Source organism: Protopterus annectens, chromosome 7.part0 (assembly GCF_019279795.1).
Source record: "Protopterus annectens isolate FY-2018-M chromosome 7.part0, PAN1.0, whole genome shotgun sequence".
In the NCBI taxonomy this organism is placed as follows: Eukaryota; Metazoa; Chordata; order Ceratodontiformes; family Protopteridae; genus Protopterus; species Protopterus annectens.
Genome location: NC_056739.1, coordinates 1,661,278,530 through 1,661,303,386, shown reverse-complemented (window position 1 = coordinate 1,661,303,386; position 24,857 = coordinate 1,661,278,530). Strand labels below are relative to the sequence as shown.

Genomic DNA, 24,857 nt, shown 5'->3' with positions numbered 1-24,857 from the left:
ATGAATAATCATGGCTTCCTTAATTAAAGCAATTATTTGATGTCAAAAAATGACACCCCCAAGGTTGCTAAAAGCAAAACCATTTTTTGCAGAAGGTAAGCTCCTCTGAACTCCCTGACACCTGATGTGGTGGCAAGCCCCCACACCCCCAAACTATACATATATATATATATATATATATATATATATATATATATATATATATATAGATATGTGTGTGTGTGTGTGTGTGTGTATCTATATATATATATATATATATATATATATATATATATATATATATATATATATTATATATATATATATATATATATATATATATATAAAATACACATATAAAGATACTATATATATATATATATATATATATATATATATATATATATATATATATCTGTACACACACACACACACACACACACACACACACACACACACACACACACACGTGCACTTGAAGAAAAGGAAGAGTCAATAGTTAAGAGTCAAAGAAAACTTTATTGTCATTCAGAACTACACAGCAGTGTAGCTGAACGAAATTACAATGCTTCGTTCTCAATGCAGGAAACAGTTGCACATATAGACAGAGAAAATTAATAAAATATCACAGCAGAAATGTAATAAGTAACAATTATTAAGTAAAGTAGGAAAGCAGTGACCCACACCCATGCCAGAACAGTAGACATTGAAGGCAAGGAAGAATATGAAGGTAATATTGTCAAAGTAAAATTGAAACAGTAGCAGTATATTGATGATTAGATTGAATTATTGCACCGTTTGTATATTGCACTTTACAGTCCTTCAGTGTGTAGGTGAGTTACCTTAGTATTGCACTTAGTTATTTCTCATCCATAAAATAATCCCCTTGATAGGCTAGCTATGTAACAGTTGTCATTGTTCATTTTTCCCAAGAGTTCAACAGTCTAATGGAGAGCGGTAGGAAACTGTTTTTTAGTCTGGTGGTCTTACAATGCAGGCTTCTGTATCTTCTGCCTGAGGACAGATGAGTGTACAGACCATTGGCAGGATGCATTAGATCACTGGAAATCTTTTTGGCCCTGTCGATGCACCGGCATTTGTGAAGATCTTCCAGAGATGTAAGGGAGGTGCCAATGATTCTTTCTGCTGACTTTATAACTCTCTTGAGAGCCTCCTGATCCTGATTTTTACAGCTCCCATACCAAACTGCAATACTGTTGGTCATGACACTTTCAGTGGTGCCCTTATAAAAGGTTTGAAGTATGGAGTTTAGTAATTTTGCCTTCCTATGTTTCCTTAGAAAGTGCAAGTGTTGCTGAGCTTTTTTGACTGTGCTGGATACATGGACTGACCATAATAAGCTATCTGTGATATGATCACCCAAGAACTTTGTACTCTTGACCCTTTCCACTATCATCCCTTTCATCACTAGTGGTTTGCGTGGTACTTATCTTCTGAAATTAACAATCAACTCCTTTGTCTTGCTGACATTCAGTGCTAGATTGTTGTTGTCACACCAGACCAATAGTTCATCAGTCTCATTCCTGTAGGCCTCCTCCTCTTCATCTTTGACCAGGCCTATAACAGTAGTGTAATCCGTGAATTTGATGATCCTATTCGTCTCATATCTGGCCATGCAATCATATGTCAGCAGAATGAAAAGGAGCGGGCTTAAGACACACCCCTGTGATACTGCTGTGTTCAGATTGATACTTCTGGAGCTGTTGTCTCCCACATGAACCTTTTGAGCCCTTTCATTAAGGAAACTCAGAATCCAATTGCATAAATAAGAATCTATGCCCTGTTGAAGTAGCTTCAATATCAGATTCTGAGGGATGACAGTGTTGAAGGCAGAACTGAAATCGATGAATAGTAGTCTTGCATAGCAGTTTTTGCTTTCTAAGTGGGTCAGTGTTTCATGGAGAGCTAGTGAGATGGCATCCCTTGTATTGCGGCTTGTCCTGTATGCGAATTGCAGTGTCTCTAGTGTCACAGGTAATATGGAGGTTATATGATCTTTGACCAGGATCTTCAGGAACTTCATTACCATCGAGGTTAAAACAACTGGTCGGTAGTCATTCACAATTGTTGGCTGTGGTTTCTTGGGTAGAGGAATGATAGTCATCTCCCTGAAGCATTTCTGAACACTGGCTAGGTAGCGTGAGATGTTGAAAATGTCAGTGAGTACTGGACCCAGTTCCATTGCATATTCCCTTAGTACCCTGCTCATGATGTTGTCAGGGCCAGCTGCTTTCCTCGGGTTGACACGTTTTAGGGTTCTGGTGACATCGATTGCATTGAAGCTCAGCACCGCTGCATCCTTGTCTTCAGGGATTGTGCAGGCTGTTGTTTTGTTGTCAGCATCAAACCTACTGAAGAATTTGCTCAGTTGGTTCAGAAACTCGATGCTATCATCACATGAACCTGATGTAGGCTTGTCATTGGTGATGGTATGAATTCCTTTACATAGTTGCCTGAAATGGTTCTGATCCCTGGAGTAGTTTTTGGATTTTTCAGCCTTAGGATCTTTTTACCTCTTTGATACCTTTGCTCAGTTTGGCTCTGGCCACAATTAAAGCTTCCATATCTTGAGATCTAAAAGCTGCATTTCTTACTTTCAAGAGCTTGCACACCTCATTAGTTAGCCAAGGTTTTTGATTTGCTCATATAGTGATGAGTTTGGTGTTTGTTACATCCTCCACACACTTAGAAATGTAAGGTATGACCAATTCAGTGTATGTGTCCAAGTCAATATGTTTGTTTGTTACAGCCACCTCTCTAAACACTGACCAGTTTATACAATCAAAGCAGTCTTGTAGAGCTGAGATTGCTCCCTCATGCCAGATCCTTATTTGTTTTCTAGCCGGTATACTTGGTTTCACTATGGATTTATAAGCTGGAACCAGCATGATGGCTAGGTGGTCAGAGCTCCCTAGATGTGGGTAAAGTTTTGCTTTATATGCACCTTTGATATTAGTGTAGACCTTATCCAGTATATTTACCCCCTTGTGGCAAAGTTTACATGCTAGTGGTAGTGGGGTAATACAGACTTTAGGTTAGCCTGATTGAAGTCCCCTGCAATTACTATTGCATGCACTGGATTTCTGATTTCCAGGTCACTTATAGATTGATATAAGGTAGACAGAGCATCACTGATATTTGCATCGGCTGGGATGTATACTGCTGTGATGCATACTCCACTGAACTCTCTTGGTAGGTAGAAAGAAGGGCCTGTATTTTAGTGGCAGCATTTCAGTGTTTTCTGAGCAGAAGATTGTGGTCACTACACAGTTGCTGCACCAGTTGTTATTAACATACACACACACACACAGACTCCCCCTCCACTGGACTTGCCACATAGTGACTGAATTCTGTTTGCTCTGAATAAAGTCATGCACTCGGCATTTACTGTGCTTTCACTGATATTTCGGTTTAGCCACATTTCAGTAAGCAGAAATAAAGTGCTGTTTCTCATCTTGTTTTGTGATGAGAGTTCCAGTCTTACGTGATCCATCTTATTTTCAAGTGAGCGCACATTGGAAAGTAGAATGGAGGGCAGTGCAGGCCTGTGAGGGTTTGCCTTTAGTCTAACTGAACTTCCTGCTGTGGTGCTTTCCAGTTTTCTTCTTTCTGCTGAAGAAAGTAATAAGATCACAACGCTCATCTTCTGAGTCATATCCCAAGTTGAACCTGCTCATCGTTATAAGATCCCTTCAAACCTCCAGTGTTACACTCTCTGTAGCAATCAACTGACTGCCAGGAAATAGCAAGGCTCCTCACTTAAACTCAGAATGTACTGATATGTGCATACCAGCTTCAAGGTGCACACAGATATAAGGTTTGCTGCCGCCCAGAGGCCAGGATTTTATTACTGGCCTGGTCGTGTAAGGATGTGGCCATAAGGTAATAACAGAGAGCAGCTGTGGCTGGGTTACCCATATTAAGAGAAGGGCATTGCCAAAGTCCCACTGCAGAAGGAAGATCCAAGAAATGCACTACATGCAGTGGCCTCAGGATGACAAGCGCAGCCAAACAGCATTAGCATTATAGCCAGGAATAGTGAGGATATGGAATCAAGCACCTCTCCTAGGTTCTGAGCAATGGGCACTGCTGTACACTTGTTGGTCAAGAGGAGGAAGGTTCTATGTCTAATATACAAAATTCCTTCAGAGAAAACAAGGAGTGTATCACCACAGACAAGTAATAGATAAAATCTTTAATGAAAAATCTACTGACGACGATAAGGAATGGATTTGCCAAACAGCCGTATTTCTGAGATGGATTCAGTAAGGAAAAGATTAGCAATGGAAATAACAACAGGTGCATTGAATCCCTTGTTACAACTGAATTTGAATAGAACTGAGTTAACTATGCCCTTGGTTGACACTGTAGATTTTTAAGACTGTTGAAAATGCAGCCTATCTGCTCAAATGGTTACAGTGGCAATGCTTCTACATGGAAGCCTGCCTTCAGCATCAGTTAATACCTTGAAGTCTACGAGTGAAATGTATGCCGAGTTATGGCAATATGTATCCGGAGCTCTTGGCGAAATGACAGGCCATTAATATCCAAACTAGCTTTAGTTATATGAAACTGCTCATAGACTTCTTTAAACCGCAGGAAGAAGAAACTAGTAAACTCACTGAAATGAAGCAGAAAGAATTGGAGTTTATGAAGATTTCAGATAATAACTTAAATAAGCTAGAAAGTCTGCAGGATAAACTAATAGCCTATAAGTGGAAACTTAAGGAAATGAAAAGTCATAAACTACTACGGGATTATAATGATATCAAAAAAGGCCATTTGTTTGAATGGTCAAGAACAACGAATTTCAATGGTAAAAAGAATATGCAACCCAGTAATGAGACTAATATGGAACCTTGCAAACAAGAAATGAGAGTATCTGGAGCTACTGTCAATGCAGAAGTACATCATGACAGTAAAAGTGGAACCGATAGGAATAAAGGCAATGGAAGTGTGAGCTATAAAGAGGATGGGATTGAATGCTTAACCCATGATACGTCTGCTAATAAGACCAAGGAACTCCTTATAAGTAATGCAGTAATTGATATTCAGGAAGAAGAACACTCATCTGGCTCTGGAGCTGTACCTATAGAGGGAGCTATTCATTTACCTATAGTGCAGCAGCTCTCTTTTTTAATACAGATGAAGAACGACAGACTGCAAGATCAATGAGCAGGGAAAGAAAGAGAAGGAAAAGGTGATGAAAAATTCCTTAGTGGTTAATTTATCAGAGCAACACATAACTGAAGACCAAATTACTGTACTGGAGAAAGGATTGAGTTTTATACCATCTGTATATCACTTGATGAATTTCAATATCACCATCACTTGATGAATTTGTATCTGATCTAAAATGCTTTGGGAGAAATGTTACATTGAGACATGTTTTTGGAAACGATGCTAACTCCATAGGGAATAAGGAAGGAAGAAGACATAGGAAGTCTAGCACCTTAGTCCCGCTTAGTCATCCTACTGTAGATACCTTTATACATCTTAGTGAACAAGAAGTTTCTGAAGCTAAACAGACAATGAAAGGTAAACACTATCAGAATTTAACCAAGGAAAAAAATGAAGCATTGAAAGAGCTGCAAAAGAGAGATGATATTATCATAAAGCCAGCTGACAAAGGGTGTGCGGTAGTAATAATGAAAATGGATGATTATGTAAGAAGCATGGCAACTATGTTAAGTGACCATGAGACTTATAAGAAGATCAATAAAAGAGAATTGGACTTGATGAAGCTGAGAATAGATGACACCTTATATGAGTTGTTGATGAATAGGAGCATAACTAAGGATATGTATGATTTCTTCACAGTAGAACACCCTGTCTTACCCACCATCAGTGGGCTACCAAAGATCCATAAGGATAGTCAAAAACCACCTATGTGCCCTATAGTGGCAGGCCGAGGATGGTCCATGGAACCTTTATCGATCTAATTAGAGGACAAACTTAAGAAGCTCCTAAATAAAGTCAGCACTGTGATGAAAGACACAGCACAGCAGTTTTTTCATCAACTGTTTGAAGTAATGAAGAACAGGACCAGTTTTTCAAATCTAATTTTGGTCACCATGGATGTTAATAGCCTCATTCCATCCATACCTATTTAGTATGGTATAGAGGCCATACGAGATCTACTGAGAGAAGAAAAGCAGGATTCTTATGTGATTTGTACATTACCGGAGATGGTGCTAGAAAACAATGTGTTCCTATATGATAACAGCTATTTTTGGCAAAAGTAGGGCTGGCCATGGGCACCACCTGTGCTAATAACTATGCAAATTTGGTGTTAACCCAATGGGAGAAAAAATGGGCTTTGAATAAGGGAAACCTCTGGAGTGAAAATGTTATTTTATATAATAGATTTGTAGACAACATTTTTGTTTTGTGGGAAGGTGATGAGGAAGAATTAAAGGAATTTGTTGAATATCTAACTGGGACCACCACCTTCCTTACGTTTAAGGTTAAGACGTCCAGAGAGAATATTGATTTTTTTGGATGTGAAATTGTTACTTGACCCAGTTAAGCAAATTGACACCATGTTGCTCAGGAAGTCTATGTGGCAGAATCATATGCTACATCATTCTAGTATGCATCCTAGGCATATTTTTTGAAATATTGTTGATAATCAAGTAACTTGTATATCTAGGCTTTGTACTCAAGAAGAGATCTTCCTTAGAGAGGAAAATAAACTGATGTATGATTTTAAAGAACATGGATATAATATGGGCAAAATAAATATGACCGAGGAGTAAGCCATGCCTCTACAAGCTAAAAAAGGCAGACCCTATTATTCTGCATTTCATTGCCAAGGAACCACCAAAAAACCAATTATAGTACAGACAACCCCACAGTATTTTCAGTGATTAAGAAATATTGACCCATCCTGACTTAATATATTAAGTTAAAAGACATAGTTGGAGAAGTCCCTCATTTCACTTTTAAAAATAAAAAGAACTTAAAAAGGATGTTGTGCAATAAGAATGGATTATGAACACAGCATAAAATATCTCCTCAAATAGTGGGCACACATAGATGTGGCGCATGTAAGACTTGTGCAGTAATAAATTTTAATAATTTCATTCATCCCAGTACTGGTAGAGATTACATATTTTCTGGATATGCCATCTGTAACAGTAAAAATGCTGTCTATATTGTTACCTGCACCAAATGTCTGAGTTACTATGTAGGAAAGGCAAACAAAATGCTAAAGGAATGTATTTACAAACATCAATCAGACATAAGGAGTACAATTGAGACTAATGCTCTATTTACTCATGTCTGAGACAATACTACACATTCTTTCAAGTTCATGGTTATTTCAAAGATTGAATCAACAGTAAGAGAAGGGGACTTAGTTAATAAAATTGAAATAGCGGAGGCCAAATGGATCATGAACTTAAGAGCTCATCATCCACCCTGGTTAAATGGCGTAGTTCCTTTGAAACACCTTTGAAGGAAAGGAGACTAAGTAGTAAAAGGTAGAATAAACTACCAATGGACACAAGAATATATAGTCATCGGACATAATAATATCTGCCTGGGAGTTCCTGCTTCACATTCGTATAGGAAGTGCAATCCCTACTGGTGAAAACAGAGACTTGCCACTTTTTTAGATCTTTCATTGGTCAGGTGGATTAAATAGCTGATTACTCAAACTGTTTCTTCATTCTGGTTTACGATGATTTTCTTTATTTTGGAAACAAGTAACTGCGAGCTGTAGAGGTCAAGAGATGTTGTTTCCAGTTATTATAATTGGCTGGGAACTTCAGCTTGACATACGTATAGGAAGTAAAAACTCCCTTTGGTAAAAATAGCAGCTTGTCACTATTGAGATTTTTCACTGGCTTGGTGGATTAGTAGCTGATCAATATTATTGTTTTTTGATTCCTGATTGTTATGACTATCCACATTTTAAAAAGAATAACAATAGATACAAGAAATATATTGTCTTCGGGCATAATATTTGGCTGGGCGTTCCTGTCTGACACTCGTAATGGAAGTGCAACTTCTGCTGGCTGAAATGGAGACCTGCCACTTTTAAAGACCATTTATTGGTCAGATGGATTAATAGCTGAATAATTCAACTGTTTCTTCATTCTAAGTCTCAAAGACTTCCTAAATTTAGGATAAAAGCAATTGTCAATTATAGAGATCAGGAGATGTTTGTTACCAGACATAATATCTGGTTGGGAGCTTTAGCTTGACACACAAACAGGAAGTAAAACTCCCATTGGATAAAATAGTAGTTTGCATTTTTTTCAGACTTTTCATTAGCCAGACGATCAGTAGCTGATTATTTCAGCTGTTTCTTAACTTCTTATGACTCTTTATATATTTTTGAAAACAAACAAGAAGGAAAAAAAAAAAGAAAAAAAAGAAAAAGAAGATCTGAAGAAGGCATTACGCTGAAAGCACTTGTCCTGCCATTAAGTTGTCAGTGGATATTTCATTAAAGACTTTATCTATCATTTGTCTGTGGTGATATGCTCCTTGTTTTCTCTGAAGTTTCCTACTTTTCTGTCAGCGCACTTCAGTGGTGTTTACCTGAATTTTTTCTGAAATACAAAATTCCTAGGATCTAACAGACAATGGTGCGACACCATGGCAATTGTTATGTCCCATACTAGTCCACAGTATGTGAGGCTCTCCCTGGGGGTGACCCTGGCTCAGGGGGTATAACGGAGTTGTAGTGTGTAAGGATAACGGGTCTTGGGGTATGACTGATGCTTACAGTGTTGCTGGGCTCCAAACCTGGCATTAAAAAACACACTTTTTATGTTGTGCTTTATCTCAAGGGCCTTTAATATAATGTCTATGCAAAATAGGATGCTATCTGCCCAATATGTTTTTTTAATATGTATCTTGTCAGCAAAGATATAAAATACTTTTATGTATTGTTATTTTAGTATATTCTATATAACAGTCTGATTGTAATGTAGAACAGTGTTTTCGTACAAAATACTTCAGTTCTAACTCTAACATTAATTCAATATAAGGGGTTCCAGGCTTGTCTGAAACTCACTAGTGACTGACACTTTTATGTGCAATAAGTAATATGTGAAGAATGACTTTTGTTTTTGGATGATTGTGCTAGCTGTATCCCTCAGGTTTCTTCTTCTTTCCAAGAGGCAGTGATCCGTGACGTTTTGTACATATCACTTTGGGGGTACAGCGAGGCTTCTTCCCTGCCACATTTTTTAGAGATATCTGTGACTCTGACTGCTGTTCACAGTTGAGTGCATTTAATGTTTTGTGACTTTATTTACAATGGTTAATCACAGATTGCTCTGTGCTGTCTTGTGTACATTTTAACATGTGCGACTGATGTAGTGCTGGAACTATTCTAAAGTTTTATCACAGAATTCCAGCCACTAAGGATGTCACTCAGAAATCTTCACGCATCAATCATATGTGAAGCAGGTTTAGGGATGCGTCATAAATAAGTTACTTCTGCTATCATACCACAGATACTGTAGGTTTGTATACATAAGGACCACTGTTGCTTCCCACTGTAGTTATTTGTATTTGCCTTTTATATAGGGCAAACATCCCTTAGTTTCAAACAATGCATAGCTTTACACATTAGTGATATAAATTGTTGACGGAATAGAAGTGCACTATTTAAGCATATTTTTGTACACCCAACAGCACATTTTGTTTTTTTGGGTATTGACAAGGTGGTAAGTGATAATTTGAAAATTATGCATAAATATAAAATCCTAATGAAAAAAGAACAACAGTGGATAGTCAACTTGGGAGCCTGTTTAAACCAGGGTTGAATGATCATCGGTAACTTTGGTATGATTTAATGGTTCTTTATATAGGTTTTTGTATATTTAGACTAAGTGTCCATATTGAGGTACCTAAAGTTTATTTTTTTAGGATGTTGTTTATACAATATACGCCTGTCAGTTAATTAAGTAGGGTGTACTAATGGTTGGGGGTATACTGTTGCTTTAAATGGTTGTGTATAAATAAGGGGAGGGTTCCTTGTTCTACATGCACTGATGATGCTAAGGCGAAACCTTATTTGCTTGTGAAGTGGCTTGGCCTGTCAGCCATTAAATTTGATGTATGCTACTTTCCGGGTCTTCCAGGCTTTATTTCAGCTACACTGCTTTTTATATTGTGCTGGATCTTATTTTTGATGTCGTTTGTTGGAGTTCCGAGCACTTTTCAATATATATATATATATACACACATGGGTATGTGTACATGCGCACACACACACACACACACACACACACACACACACACACACACACACACGTGATATAAATATCCAATCATTCACTGTGTGTGTGTGTGTGTGTGTGTGTGTGTGTGTGTGTGTGTGTGTGTGTGTGTGTATGTGTGTGTGTGTGTGTGTGCGTGTGTGTATGTGAATCTTGTGTTGGAGGGGTGACTTATGCCTACAAAGTTATTACTGTAACAGCTGTGGTTCCTTATTGGCATATAAGACTCCTTCTACTGCAGCTTTCTATCTTTGATATAACATAGTTTCTATGGACAGCCTCAATATACTGACAGCAGATGATAAATTATATTTATACTTATTTATTTTCTGTTACTAATTCGTATCTGTGGTATGCAGCAGTTGCCTGAATGGCAAACAGTATTGTATTGTGCCTACAGTCATACTGAGCTATTGTCACTGAACAAGTAGTTCACTGTTTCACTGCATTTCTCTATGTAGTGGTCCTATGCTATGTTCAGCACATCTCTGTATTTCACCTTACATAATATTAGCTTTTATTTAGCAGGTTTATTTATTAAGGTAGTGCACTGATCACAATGGTCAAATTTTAGGCACTGCCCAAATAAATGAAATTACAATAATGTCAGATAATACAAATTTGTATATAAGGCAGACAGCTATAATAGGAAGAGGCAATATACGACACCATGTATACTTGAGTTAATGTTTTTATCCCACAAAAAAGTAATTGCAGTGAAACTGGTCAGCTGTTGGTTGTTCCTTTTTTTCCTTCTCCCCAGTCCCATATGTGCCTCTGATTTTATATTGTGGCTTTCATGCTTGATTATCCTCATACCCTTCAGTGGCTCTTTTCCCTATACACCCTGATTTGACCATTTCACATGTGGGCCTCCCATCACACAGGAAGCCAACCTTGAGTTAGCACAGTGTTTTATACCCAGAGAGCAAGGGTTCTAATAGGGAGTCCCAAGTATGAGCCAAGAATCATACTGGTTGCAGCTGGTCATGTATCAGGTCATGGGTATGGTCAGTCCCGCAATGTCAGGATATTGTTGCTGGTCCCTGTTTACTGTCAGATAATCCATAAGGATCCTGATCTCAACCAGATGTAGTACAGACATCCGGTTCCCCAAGACCACCACTGCAGGAGAGGAGCACTGCTCATGGATCCTTAATCCTACCCCCCCAGCTGTAATAGCAGCCTGAATATGTTCCTTATCTCAGTTTACTGCCAGTACGAGCAGACCCCCTGTCTTTGCATCATCAGGCTAACAATTATCCTTTTCCTGTTTTGCAGTAAGGTTTTAATAAAGGTTGGGTTTGGTTGCTTGACATTCATATTACCTTCCAGTTTTATAATTTCTGTGTATAAGCTTTATGACAAAACAAGCTTACTTTTGTATTGTCTTTTTGTTACACTGTTTCCCAGTGGTGATCAGTCTGCATCCTAGATAGATCCATGCATTCTAATTATACTGCCAGTGTTACAGAATACTTGGATTGAAAGAGAGGAGACAGGAATTATGGTTATCATCCTATGGGGGTTAGTTGGTTTTTGGATGACCCTACAGCTGTCACCCCTTTGGTCAGTAAATGCAGTGCATTGCCTTGAACACTCGAGCAGAAGCTTGTGCATGTTTCAGCTCAGCTCTGATGATGGACCAAAACTCTTAACAGTTTTTGCTGGGCTTCTACTTGTTAATTTAAATATTTTTTTTTTTTTTATTTTTTTTTTTGGAATTTCAATATTCTGAAACATCAATCATATGGTCTCGATCATATGAAATATGATGTTTCGGAATTTTGAGATTCTGAAGTGAATCCATATATATATATACACACACACACACAGTCGATATAAAAAATGTACACACCCCTGTTAAAATGCCAGGCTTTTGTGATATAAAAAGATTAGACCACAACAAATCATTTCAAAACTTTTCCTACATTTAATGTGACCTATAACCTGTACAATTCAATTGTAAAACAAACAAATCTGTTAGGGGAAAAAAGATAAAAAAAAAAAAAAAAAAAACGTACAAAAGATGGCTGCGTAAGTGCGCACACCCTTAAAGTAATACTTTGTTGAATCACCTTTTGATTTAATTACAGCATTCAGTATTCTTAGGTACTCACCTGTCATCAATTAGAGACTCTGATTAACCCTAAATAAATTTCAGCTGTCCTAGTGGGATTTTCCTTACATTTACTCAGTTACCTGCTACAGCAAAAGCCATGGTTCGCAGAAAGCTTACAAAGCATCAAAGGGATCTCATTGTTGAAAGGTTTCAGTCAGGAGAAGGGTACAAAAAAATTTCCACAGCATTGGTTATACGATGGAACACAGTGAAGACAGTCATCAAAAAGTAGAGAAAATATGGGACAACAGTGACGTTGCAAAGAACTGGACGTCCCTCCAAAATAGATGAAAATGTAAGATGAAAACTGGTTATGGAGGCTGCCAAGAGACCTACAGCAACACTGAAGGAGCTGCAGAAATTTCTGGCAAGTACTGGTTGTGTACTACATGTGACAGCAATCTCCTGTATTCTCCATATGTCTGAGCTATGGGGTAGGGTTGCAAGACGGAAGCCTTTCCTTACACAGAAAAACATCCAGGTCCAGCTAAAATTTGCAAAAGCATGTGGGAAAATGTGTTATGGTCTAATGAGACCAAAGCTGAACTTTTTGGCTACAATTCCAAAAGGTACATTTGGCACAAAAACAACAGTTTGCATCACCAAAAGAATACCATCCCCACGGTGAAGCATGGTGGTGGCATTATCATGCTTTGGGGGTTGCTTTTCTTCAGCTAGAACTGGGGCTTTAGTCAAGGTGGAGGGAATTATGAACAATTCCAGGTACCATTCACTTTTGGCTCAAAACCTTCAAGCATCTACTAGAAAGCTGAAGATGAAGACAAATTTCACCTTTCAACACGACAATGACCCCAAGCATACATCCAAATCAACAAAAGAATGGCTTCTCCAGAAGAAAATTAAAATTAAAATTTTGAAGTCGCTCAGCCAGAGCCCAGACTTAAATCCAATAGAAAATCTGTGGGGTGACCTCAAGAGGGCTGGCACGAGAGATGTCCTTGCAATCTGACAGATTTGGAGCACGTTTGCAAGGAAGAGTGGGCAAATATTGTCAAGTCAAGATGTGCCTTAGTGATAGTCTCCTACCCAAGAAGACTGAATGCTGTAATTAAATCAAAAGGTGCTTCAGCAAAGTATTAGTTTAAGGGTGTGCATACTTATGCAATATTTTTCCTCTAACAGATTTGTTTGTTTTTCAATTGAATTGTACAGATTATAGGTCACATTAAAGGTGGGAAAAGTTTTGAAATTATTTTTTGTTGTCTCATTTTTTATATCACAAAAACCTGGCATTTTAACATGGGTGTGTACACTTTTTATATCCTCTGTGTGTATGTATATACATATATATATATATATATATACATATATATATATATATATATATATATATATATATATATATATAGTTTCACTTCATAATATCAAAATACTGAAATCTCAAAATTCAATAACCTGAGACTATGAAGCTGAAAACCAGAACGCCGAAAGTGCATAAGAGCGAATTTGAATATCTCAAATCCGCTTATGCATTTCCAGTATGTCGCGTGTAGTGTTATGGTGCCTGAGATCGCAGGTAAGTGAGTGTTTGTGTGTGTGTTTGTACGTTCTGTGTGGGGGTAAGGGTATGGAGGTGTAAGTGTGAGTGTGAGTGTTGGATTTGTTGTTGTTTGTGTACGTGTGATGTATGTTTGTGTGCGAGCGAGTGGAGGATGGCGTGGTGTGTGGTCTGTTTTTGTTTATGTTATGTGTGACCTCAGAGTTGGTATATATAAGTAGGGAGGTGTTGGAAGTGCAGGGGGGCTTGCCCCCCTGCTTACATGTAGTGTAGGGTTGTGTTGTTTGTGTGCTGTTTGTGGAATGGTGTGTATGTTAAATGGTGCATGTGGTATGTATGTTCGGGATTGTGAGTTTCAGTGTTGTGAATGGCTCGACTTCATAGTCTCGGTTTACTGAATTTTGAGATTTCAGTAATACGAGATTATGAAGTGAAACCATATATATATATATATATATATATATATATATATATGGGTCTGCTTAATAAGATCGACAGACCATTTGGTCGACAACCAGTATTCAAGGCACTTAACATGGATTTGCCCTCCCTCCCAATGTTGTGTGACCCTGGAATTGACATATAGAGTTGGGGGGGGCACAGCCTGTTTTAAACATGAAAATACAACAAAAACTACACATTTTAAATTGTGCCCCCCCCCAAATTATATATATCAACTTCAGGGTCGCACAACATTGGGGAGGGGGCAATTCCTCAGTTTTTGCCTTGAATACTGGTTGTCGACCAAATGGTCTGTCGACCAACTGAATGTCGATCAAATGGTCTGTCGATCTTATGAAGTAGACCCATACATATATATATATATATATATATATATATATATATATATATATATATATATATATATATATTTATATATACACACACACACACACACACACACACACACACACACACACACACACACACACACACACACACACACGCATACACACACACACACACACACACACACACACACACACACACACACACACACACACACACACACACACACACACATATATTGGTCCAGTGTTATATCAGAATAAACACGTGAAAGAAAACAAAAGCTGGATAAACGCCTGGTATACACCTCAAGAGAAAAAATGAAAAGACCAATGGTTAGACCACAGCTGAGAAAATACGTGATATTCTGACCTTGAAACAAGTTTTTCAAAGCACTAAGAATAATTTGATATGTGAGTTGCTTGGTATTGTCCTAGAAAATAATGTCTTTATATTCAATGACAAGTTTTATCTACAGAAAGTTGGTGTAGCAATGGGCACGGCTTGTGCTAACAGCTACGCCAACTTAGCATTGGCTGCATGGGAAAAAGATCATGTATTAAGTGCTAGCAATAAATATGCTGGCAAAATTGTATGGTATATATGTTTTGTAGATGACATCTTCCTGTTATGGGATGGTACTAGTGAAGAGTTGCAAGAGATGGTGGAGTACTTACATAGCACCACTGAATTTTTAAGATTCACTAGTCAACATTCCAGGGACTCTATTGAGTTCCTAGATGTTTTGGTTAAGAAGACAGCGTTAGATGAACTTACAACAGGGATGTATAGAAAATCTACATGGAGAAATAGTATCTTACATAAGACTAGTATGCATCCAACATTTGTACATAAAAATGTAGTGAAAGGACAATATATGAGAATAAGCCGCTTACATAATACAGATGAAGGCTTTGTGAAGACATTGACTATATTAGAGAAAGACTTCTTAAACAGAGGTTATAGTAAGAAAGACATAAATGAAAGCTCTAAATATACCATTGAAAATAGGGATGGGAGATGTAAACCGCTCTTTTCAGATACTATAGAAGATGTTAAAAGCAAGGAAGGTCATGATTTTAAAGTTAGATTTCCTATAACTTATTCAAGTGACGTCAGAAGGTTCTGTAATATTTTTGAGAAGAACTGGAATGTTTTATTATCGGATCCTGACTTGAGAGAATTGTTAGAAGATAGACCCAGCTTTTCTTTTAGAAATAAGAGGTCCTTAAAAAGGCAACTCTGTTATAAATCCAGAAACAATGAAAGAATGATCCTATCTGATAGGCAGGGGACTTTTCCTTGCAGAAATTGTACAGCATGTGACTATTTATATAATAAATCTACATATAAACATCCTACACTAGGATTTATAATTGATATAGATTTTTATGCTGACTGCAGAACACAAAATTTGGTTTATTTCAGCTTCTGCACTGTCTGTCATGCCTTTTATATAGGCAAAACCAACAGGTGTCTAAAGGAACATATCCTTGAACACCTTAGAGATATAAGAAATAAAAAAGACACAAGTGCTTTAGCAAAACATGTGGAAGACGAAGATAGGAAACATATTTTTAATTTCATGGTTTTAGAAATAATAAATAAAAGTAAGGGGGGGTGATATAACGAATAAGGTAGAGGAAGCAGAACAAAGATGTATTTTATTACTTCAGGCAGATAGGTCTCCTGGATTGAAAAATGCTGTTTCCTTGAAACCTTTTTTAAAATCCAGAACACTAAAACATTAAGTAATATGGATTATTACATAAAATGTGTCTGTTATATGTATATTTTATTTCATCTTATGCAGAACATAAGGCAAATTAATGTACTGATGTATGCAACTTTAATTAGTCTATGTCACAGTTCTATATGTGTTTTCATTGGTTGAACCATATTTTAAATATCAATGTTTTAACTGTTTTTATGAGTCTGAAGAAGCGATCAGCTGACTTAGATCGCGAAAGCGCTTACTCTTGTTTAATAAAGTGGTGTGAAACTGCAAGTGAACTTTTTCCTACCTTGACTACTACATCTCAGTTACAACTTTTGGTTTTATAAAGGGCACTACTGTGAAGCTGAAAGTGATTTATTTCCTGACGTGGACTATTCCATTTTTATCTTCAGCTGTGGTCTAACCATTGGTCTTTTCATTTTTATATCAGAATAAAACTGTAAGTCACTTCAGATCTATGACTACAGGGAACGCTACTAAGTTTCCAGAAGTTGTCACTACTGTAAAGTAATTGCAATTTGCTGATACCGTGAGCTGATAATACTCAAAGGAAACCAATATAGACATGCCAAATAATTATCTCAGAATAATGACTATAACCCAATATTTATTGTCAGCAAAAGAGAAACAGACAGAATTCAAAAGGCAAACTTAAACTGGTATCAAGATGCAGTGATTAAAGGATGCAATACTAAAAAGGTAACATTAAGAGAAAATAAAGCCCCTTTTGGTGATATGTCCATATTTTATTTTCTATGATTAACTGAGTTTTATTGATGGATTAGTCTTTCAGTACAGTAGCAGCACCCCAACATCTAAGAAAAAAGATATTGGTTAAGATTCTAAAGACGCATTATACATATTGTAAAGTGCAAAGAGCAAGAGACTCCTTGCTTGGTCTTGGATGCTTACTCATATTGAAGAGGTAAGTCAGGTCTTCTTCCATAAGTGACATGCTGCAAAAGACTGCAACTCAAAACAAATTGATTCCATGTGACATACCAGACCATCCCTGGGTAGCTGTTGCATTATTTTGTTATCAAAGCACTAATTTTGTGCTAAGCACTGACTACTGTTAAAAATATCAATGTAGCATAACATTTGAAAGGAATGATGATGACAGTGATTAATTATATGAAAGGGATGTTAATAAGACATGGTATACTAAACTTACATCTGACATTGGCCCAAAGTTTACAAACTCTCAGTTCTAGACATCTGTTTTGGAATGAGAATTCTGTCACATTATCATAAAAAGGTTGGGGATTGGCATAATGGTGAAGGTATTTACTTCACTGATGCAAAGTGCCAGGTTTTGACTTCCACCTTAAGAAAAAACTGATTACATTTAAAATGGCCCATAAGCGCACCTTGCCTAGTACTTACCTATAAAAAGTAGGCTACACATTGGAATCAGATGTTTCAGTGCTGCAGGATGGCATAATGCTTAAGGTATTTACCTCACATTCAAGAGACACAGGGTTTGATTCACACTGAGAAGAAATTGGCTGAGCTTAAGTAGTTCACTAGGGCAGGTAGCATAGTACTTTACTATGGAGGTATGGATAGAAAACTGTGCTGTGCTGTGTGCAATATAATTAATGTAGTTCCTAACTAACATATCCCCTCCTAATAAATGCAAATGATACATAAGAAATCAATTAAGTTGGGTTGTGTGACTAGGCTTATAAAAGCACTGGTGTGGAATAACCTAGTGTTTACTTATTAACCTAAGCTCAATATATCCACAAGCCAATGGACAAGTTGAGAGGGATATCCAAACAGTAAATAAAATTAGATGGCAGTAAAGACTGCCATCATATACTACTTGAGACTTCAAAATTTTTCTCTGATGTTAATGAGGTTGTTATCATTTTAAAGTTTGATGTGTTGCAGACGTGGATCAAAACTCTCTAGCCCCTTAGTGCTGTTTCACCAAGCAGCAAATGCTAAGCCTCAAGGAGCAATAGGGGCATGCCTTGTCATCATCATCATCATCATCTTCTTTCAGCTGTTCCCATTAGGGGTTGCCACAGTGGATCATCTGTTTCCATTTCTTTCTGTCCTCTGCATCTTGCTCTGTCACACCAACCACCTGCATGTCCTCTCTCACCACATCCATAAACCTTATCTTAGGCCTTCCTCTTTTCCAGTTATCTGGCAGCTTCATCCTTAGCATCTTTTTTCCAATATACCCAGCATCCCTCCTCAGCACATGCCAAACCAATGTAATCTTTCCTCTCTGGCTTTGTCGCCAAACCTGCCAACCTAGTATATTTCTACTACTAATAATAATAATACGTTAAAGACTGAAGTGATGTGTTCTACAGTCAGTGATATTCTGAGGATACAGATCTTTGGCAGACAAGAACTGCAGCCATCAACAAGCTTGTGTATTAAGTGCAGCTCAACAGCAGAAGGTGTTCTATCTACATGGAATATATGCTACTTCTACAAAGCAGCCCAAATATGATTCTATGATGCACCAACAATGTCTCAAGAAGAAGGGAAGCAACAATATAAAGAAGGTGCATTGCAGAGTGAAAAATGGCAGAAAGTCTGAGTTAAAGAGGCCCATTTTAGAATATGAAGAAGGACCATCAAAAGGTCATAATTCACAGATTGTGTCATTTGTCCCAGGTACCACAATGGAAGAAATGCATGCCTTGGCCTCTAAGCCAGCGGTAACAGCAGATTTATCTCCTGTATGAAGATTATGATATGACAAAGTGATTACGCCTCCTAGGGAGTATTCCCCTCTCACTACTGCAATACTGCTGATAAAAATATGTTTTTCATGTTAAAAGTAGTTGTCAGTGTAATACCTGTAGATTGTTGTTTTTCAAAAGCAATTAAATGTCAATGTGATTTAGTGTGACCTTCCTACCCAGGGTAGACACAGTTATCCATGACTTTGTACATAGTTCTTTTCTTGAGAGTAGACATGCTTTATATATTAAATGGAATCATATCCCAGTAAGAAAGTCAGTGTACATGGCAGACAACCTTTTTGAAAAGGTGGTTACCATCTTGTGACTGAAGAACATCGCTCTTCAGATTAGCTCTGCCTTGGCCTTTCAATTATTTTTTTTTCAGAGCCATAGGTTTTTTTACCAAGTAGACATCATCTCTAAGAATGGCTGTCTAAAGGTTATAAAATAAATATAAAAACATCTTTCCTTCTTTTGGGTTAAGAATGGCATAAAGTTTACTTTGCAAGTCTGTGTTCAATAAAGGTTTATTCACTTTTATGAAAATGCTGGTACTTAATTACAAAGAGAACAAAACAATTTGACAAGGATGACATAGTAAGTGGGGAAAGTTTTGCCAATGGTTGAGCAACCTCTTCTGATTTTGTACTGCATTTAAAAAGCAGAGGTAGTCGGAGAGCCATGGGGTGAGGCATTCTCCACTATTTACTAGGAAAAGTACAACTAGAGTGCAAAAATGAATTCTTGTAGTATATTCAAGAAAGTAGTTGCAGTAAGGAATTGCTAAATGGTGAGTGAATGAACTTTTGTGAGAAAATTCAAATATCACTAACACATACTGTGGAGATATCTAAGCTTATTAATGCTTTTGTATGAGGTTTTGTCCAACCTTACAAACCTGAACACAACTGTTACTCATACTAAACCTGCACATTACCTCAGTGACTTCTGTAATTACTGATTGCCTTAAATATGTTAAATCATCTCTGGTTATAGAGGAAGCATTTATATGTACATATAGAACTGAAAATATGTTATTAATTATATTAAGCAAACTGAGTTTTAGGAATGGTAGCATTTACTTTTGTCACATGCAAGTTTTGGAATGTAAGCTGTCAATGTTATGTGGTCAATATTCCATTTCATATCATGTCCATTTGATCATAATATGCAATGAGTCATGCTATACTACAATATTCCATTTCATATCATGTCCATTCGATCATAATATGTAATGAAGCATGCTATACTACAATATTCCATTTCATATCGTATCCATTCGATCATAATATGTAATGAAGCATGCTATACTACAATATTCCATTTCATATCATGTCCATTTGATCATAATATGTAATGAAGCATACTATACTATATTTTGAATGTCATTATCCCCACATTTGTGTGACTGAGGAATTAATATATTTGTTAGCATTTGCCGAGTGTAAAGCTACATATGATAGGAGTTGTGGGGATATATGCTTATTTTAGATTAGGTGGTATTCAGCAAGTTTGTTTTGCAATTTTTCATGGTTTTGCTTCTTAGTTTAGATTACTTGAATGTAAAAAGATCCATTTTGAAATAGATTCATAGATTTATAGATATTCCAAGACCACCAAGACTTATTACCATTCAAATGGTTCACCATTAAAATATGAAATAAATGTTTCTGAAAAGGCCATAAGTCACTAGTTATTATCTGACTAAAGTTCTCAGAGTTTTAGAATTCTGGAATCTTACAAACATACTTAAGAGGCTAAGCAAAGCTTGAGCAAGTTACTAGCTGGTAGATATGATTGCATTACATTAAGCTAATCATTTTGGTAAATGAAGCAATAATGACCCAAAACCAAATGGAAAATGGCCCCAGAACACAACCCTGGAATAAGTCTGCTGAAGAGTAAGATGGAAAATTTTTACTGCAACCACAAAAGCCAGTATGAGTAATCGTGATTCATATGCATTTGGAAATAACCCTAAACACTGGCAAAAAAGTAAGCAGCATAAGGTCCTCCTTTGTAATAAAACAGATATGGTTAAATAAAATGACCTATGCAATAGAGAAGTTTGAAGTTGAAAATAGTGCCAGTAAGAAAATATTGGCATTCAGACTAATCTCAAATGGGCAGGGGGTTCTTACCTCTAAAATGTATAGCAGACTCAGTAACTATGATGAAATTAAACTAACAGATACTGTACGAATATGTAACCCATTTAGGAAGGTTACTTACTACCATATACTTGCACAAACATGAGCAGCAGATTTACCAGACAGAATAATAACACACTTCATAATGGCCATTCTATAAGAAGTAACATATTGCCTGAAGAGTAAAGTAATCATGTTGACATATTATGATAAATGATAAATGAATACAGATATCAGGCCATCAATAACTCAAGGAAAACTGAATCTACTTTATTACAAATAAAGGTCAGGTGTTATCAAAATTACTGACTCCATACTCATAGCATGGGACACACAGAAACTGCACAAGGTAGGTTTTGCTGGAGTATAACTATTGTTACTTACTTCTTTAGCTCTGTGTAGATTGGCAGCACTTCTGGATGACACACAAAGGCAAATGCCAGAATAGGGATTGTATATGCTGTCTAAAGATAAAAAAGTATAGTCAGAAATGTTTTTTGTTGTCTGACAACCTCAATAAAATTACAATAATTATTCCATCAGCTACAACAGAGTTATCTCTAAGATGAACTTTGCCACATTTCCTAGTCAGACTTATCAACTTAGGTGTTTCATCATGGATAGTATACAAATGACTGTCTTCCATGAACAAGTTTAAGACTCAGAAAAGGACAACTAGAAATCTAATGTGTAGATTTTACTTAACAAACTCACCTTCATTTCTACATCACTTTAAAGATATAAAAAACTCAGTACATGGCAAGTGGCTTCCACATACACAAGTCTCTTTAATTCTGTTGAAAAACTTTATAAAACATTTTAAAATACAACAAAATAAAAGCTAAATGATTGTGTGCTTTCTTCTGTTAATTTGACATCTTCAGAACCACAAAAGTGCTCAACCGTTTAGCTTCAAAGTTATTAAATGGACGTGTGTATGTGGAAGCCGCTTGCCATGTCATAAATTTATTTGGATTCTGGATTTGTATTCAGTATCTGGGTTTGGTTCTCTGTTCAGTTTAAAGATATACTTTTTACTTTCCAAGCTTTCATAATGATTAATCTTACTACTGCATCATCGGCCAACATTTCTGTTAAAAAAAAATCTAATCTGGTCTACTAAATCACTCTCTAAACTCCAAGACCTTACACAACAATCCTTCTTATTAATCAACACATGGGCAAATAATTCACAACCACTTTTAAACCCCCCCAAAAATAAATTACTGTTCTTCACCCCAAAACACATCTCTACCAAAACAACACTATTCCCTATCATCTTTGCCTAGAACACTGATAAAACAGGTAAACCACGCAAAATTACTGTCATCATAGATGACCAATTGAAATACGACTACCATGTGTCACACATGGTTTAAAAAAATCATCAAAAACTAAATACATTGAGTAAAAAACCTTCTCACTGACATACCCAGAAGACATATAGCTTCAATTTTCTTAATGCCATCTCTCCTCTATACTGCCCCACTTTTCCATAAACTTCAAGTTTTACAACTGTTCAAACCTGGCAAAGATATAATAAAACAGACAAATTTGCAGTAAATTATAATAGCAGAACAAACCACATTCTAGCCCTCACAGAATTAAACTGGTTAGAACTACCACATGACATAGTACTTTCTCAGCAAGCAATAATGCCCAACAAGGTGTGTGTGTGTTATTGCAGAAATAACGCCCACCCAGTGGTGTTCTAAGGCTCAACACCACAGGCAGAGAGCCTCTAAGTCCTTGGAAGGGTGTTATTTCCACATTAACACACACTGTGGAGGCCATTATTGCTCTCAGGGAATGGGCTGTCTGTAAAATTGTTGTGTTTTACTTACTTAATTATTTTTTTAATTACTATATTTTTATACATTTTTGATGTAGAAAAGTTCTTCTAACTAGTGTTTCAAACTTGCTGTAGTACATGTAAATGTTACTGGAGGAAGCATTTTTACATCCAAAATATAACATTTCTTTTTAAATCCAGTTATTTATGTTTTTTGGTTCTTCACTCTTAGAATATTTGTTTTTTTGCCAGTCGTTGGGGATTGAAGTCACTAAATAATGATATACAATTGAGTTTCAGACTTTAGTCAGAAAATGCATGCTAACACAAATTCTGACATTTAAGCAACTTTGTAATTTTATAACAGCAATAATTAAAATCTGTTGATGTTTTTGAGCCTTTGTTTCCCCTTTATTTTAGGCTTTATCCAGATTTCGGCACCTAAGAGGTAAGCAGATCTCTTTACTGCTGCTAGCAGTGGTCGATCTCACTCACACTTGCGCTTCAGAAAATGCATGCTAACACAAATCCTATCATTCAAGTAACTGTGATTTTTCAACAGCACAATTTAAAATCTGTTGCTATTTTGAGCCTTTGTTCACCCTTTATTTTAGGCTTTATCCAGGTATTGTGAACTAAGAGGCCAAGAGGTATGCAAACCTGCTGCCATTGCCATGGCTCAGTTGCTTTCACTCTTCGGGCTCTCTCTCTCTCTCTATCTTTCTGTCACAAACATTCAAACACACACACACACACACACACACACACACACACACACACACACACACACACACACACACATACACATACACACACACACGCTTCTGCTTTCATTCTGCTTTCATGGACGCAAATACTCATTCACTAACATAAGCAGACAAAAACATAAACACACTCACACACTTTTTTCTGTTTCATTTATTGTTTACACTCCCTAAACAACAAAAGGGCTGCTTAGTGAGTGTAAAATTGCAGCTCAGTCTCTCTCTCTCTCTCTCTTTCTCTCACTCTCATACAGGCATACACTCTCATACACAGACATAAACACATGCACACACTTTTTTTATTTTAAATTTCTTTTCTTTTTTTTTTTTTTTAATTTTGCACCCACTAAAGAGTAAAAGCGTTACTTAGTAAGGGTAAAGTAACTGGAGCCATTAGATAACTATCAGTCCAAGCTCCACATCAGCTTCATATGCTGCCGTGAAGTGAGAGATTTGTTTTTCAGCAGGCATTATCCATATATTAACATCCTGCTGGAGAACATTCATTCACCAATCAGAGTGTGATCTACAGGTCGCCCATTCTATGAGCTAACTATAATGTGCAGACTTCCTTGTAAGCCAGAAAGTCACCCAGTATTTAACAATTTAATACCCTACTCCCCCAGTAGAATTTTACACTCTAGAGAAAAAAATCACTAATCATTATAACCAAATCATTTTATAGTGGAGGTGAATTTTATTTAAATAGTATAGCTAAAATTTGGTATCACATCCCACTACCACTGAAATCCATTCAGAATGCAAACTAATTTAAAACATAACAAACTTCAGCTATCAAATCAATGGATATGCTCCTGCAAACCTCCAGGATAAATGCCAGTGTTACCTTCAGCTTGCCATATTATCAAAACACGTTTCTTTATGCAAAATCCTATGCCCCACAACAAGTTTCACTTGAACTTAAATAGTTTTACTAGCACCTGCTAGCTATACACACTGCTCTCTCCTCTTTCTATACTACTAATACAAGCCTTCTGATAGCCATATATATAATTGTTCTTTGACCTGCG

The 24,857-nt window shown here is 36.8% G+C and overlaps 1 protein-coding gene across 2 annotated transcripts in view; it reads right to left on the bottom strand.

Moving 5' to 3' along the window:
* Positions 1-24,857, bottom strand: part of SLC38A3 (solute carrier family 38 member 3) — a 1,194,467-nt gene that overhangs the window by 209,687 nt on the left and 959,923 nt on the right. For both annotated transcript variants that reach the window (XM_044078187.1, XM_044078188.1), the window contains one exon: positions 21,655-21,734. In XM_044078187.1, coding sequence (XP_043934122.1) covers positions 21,655-21,734 — 80 coding nt within the window. The remainder of the gene's footprint in view (positions 1-21,654; positions 21,735-24,857) is intronic.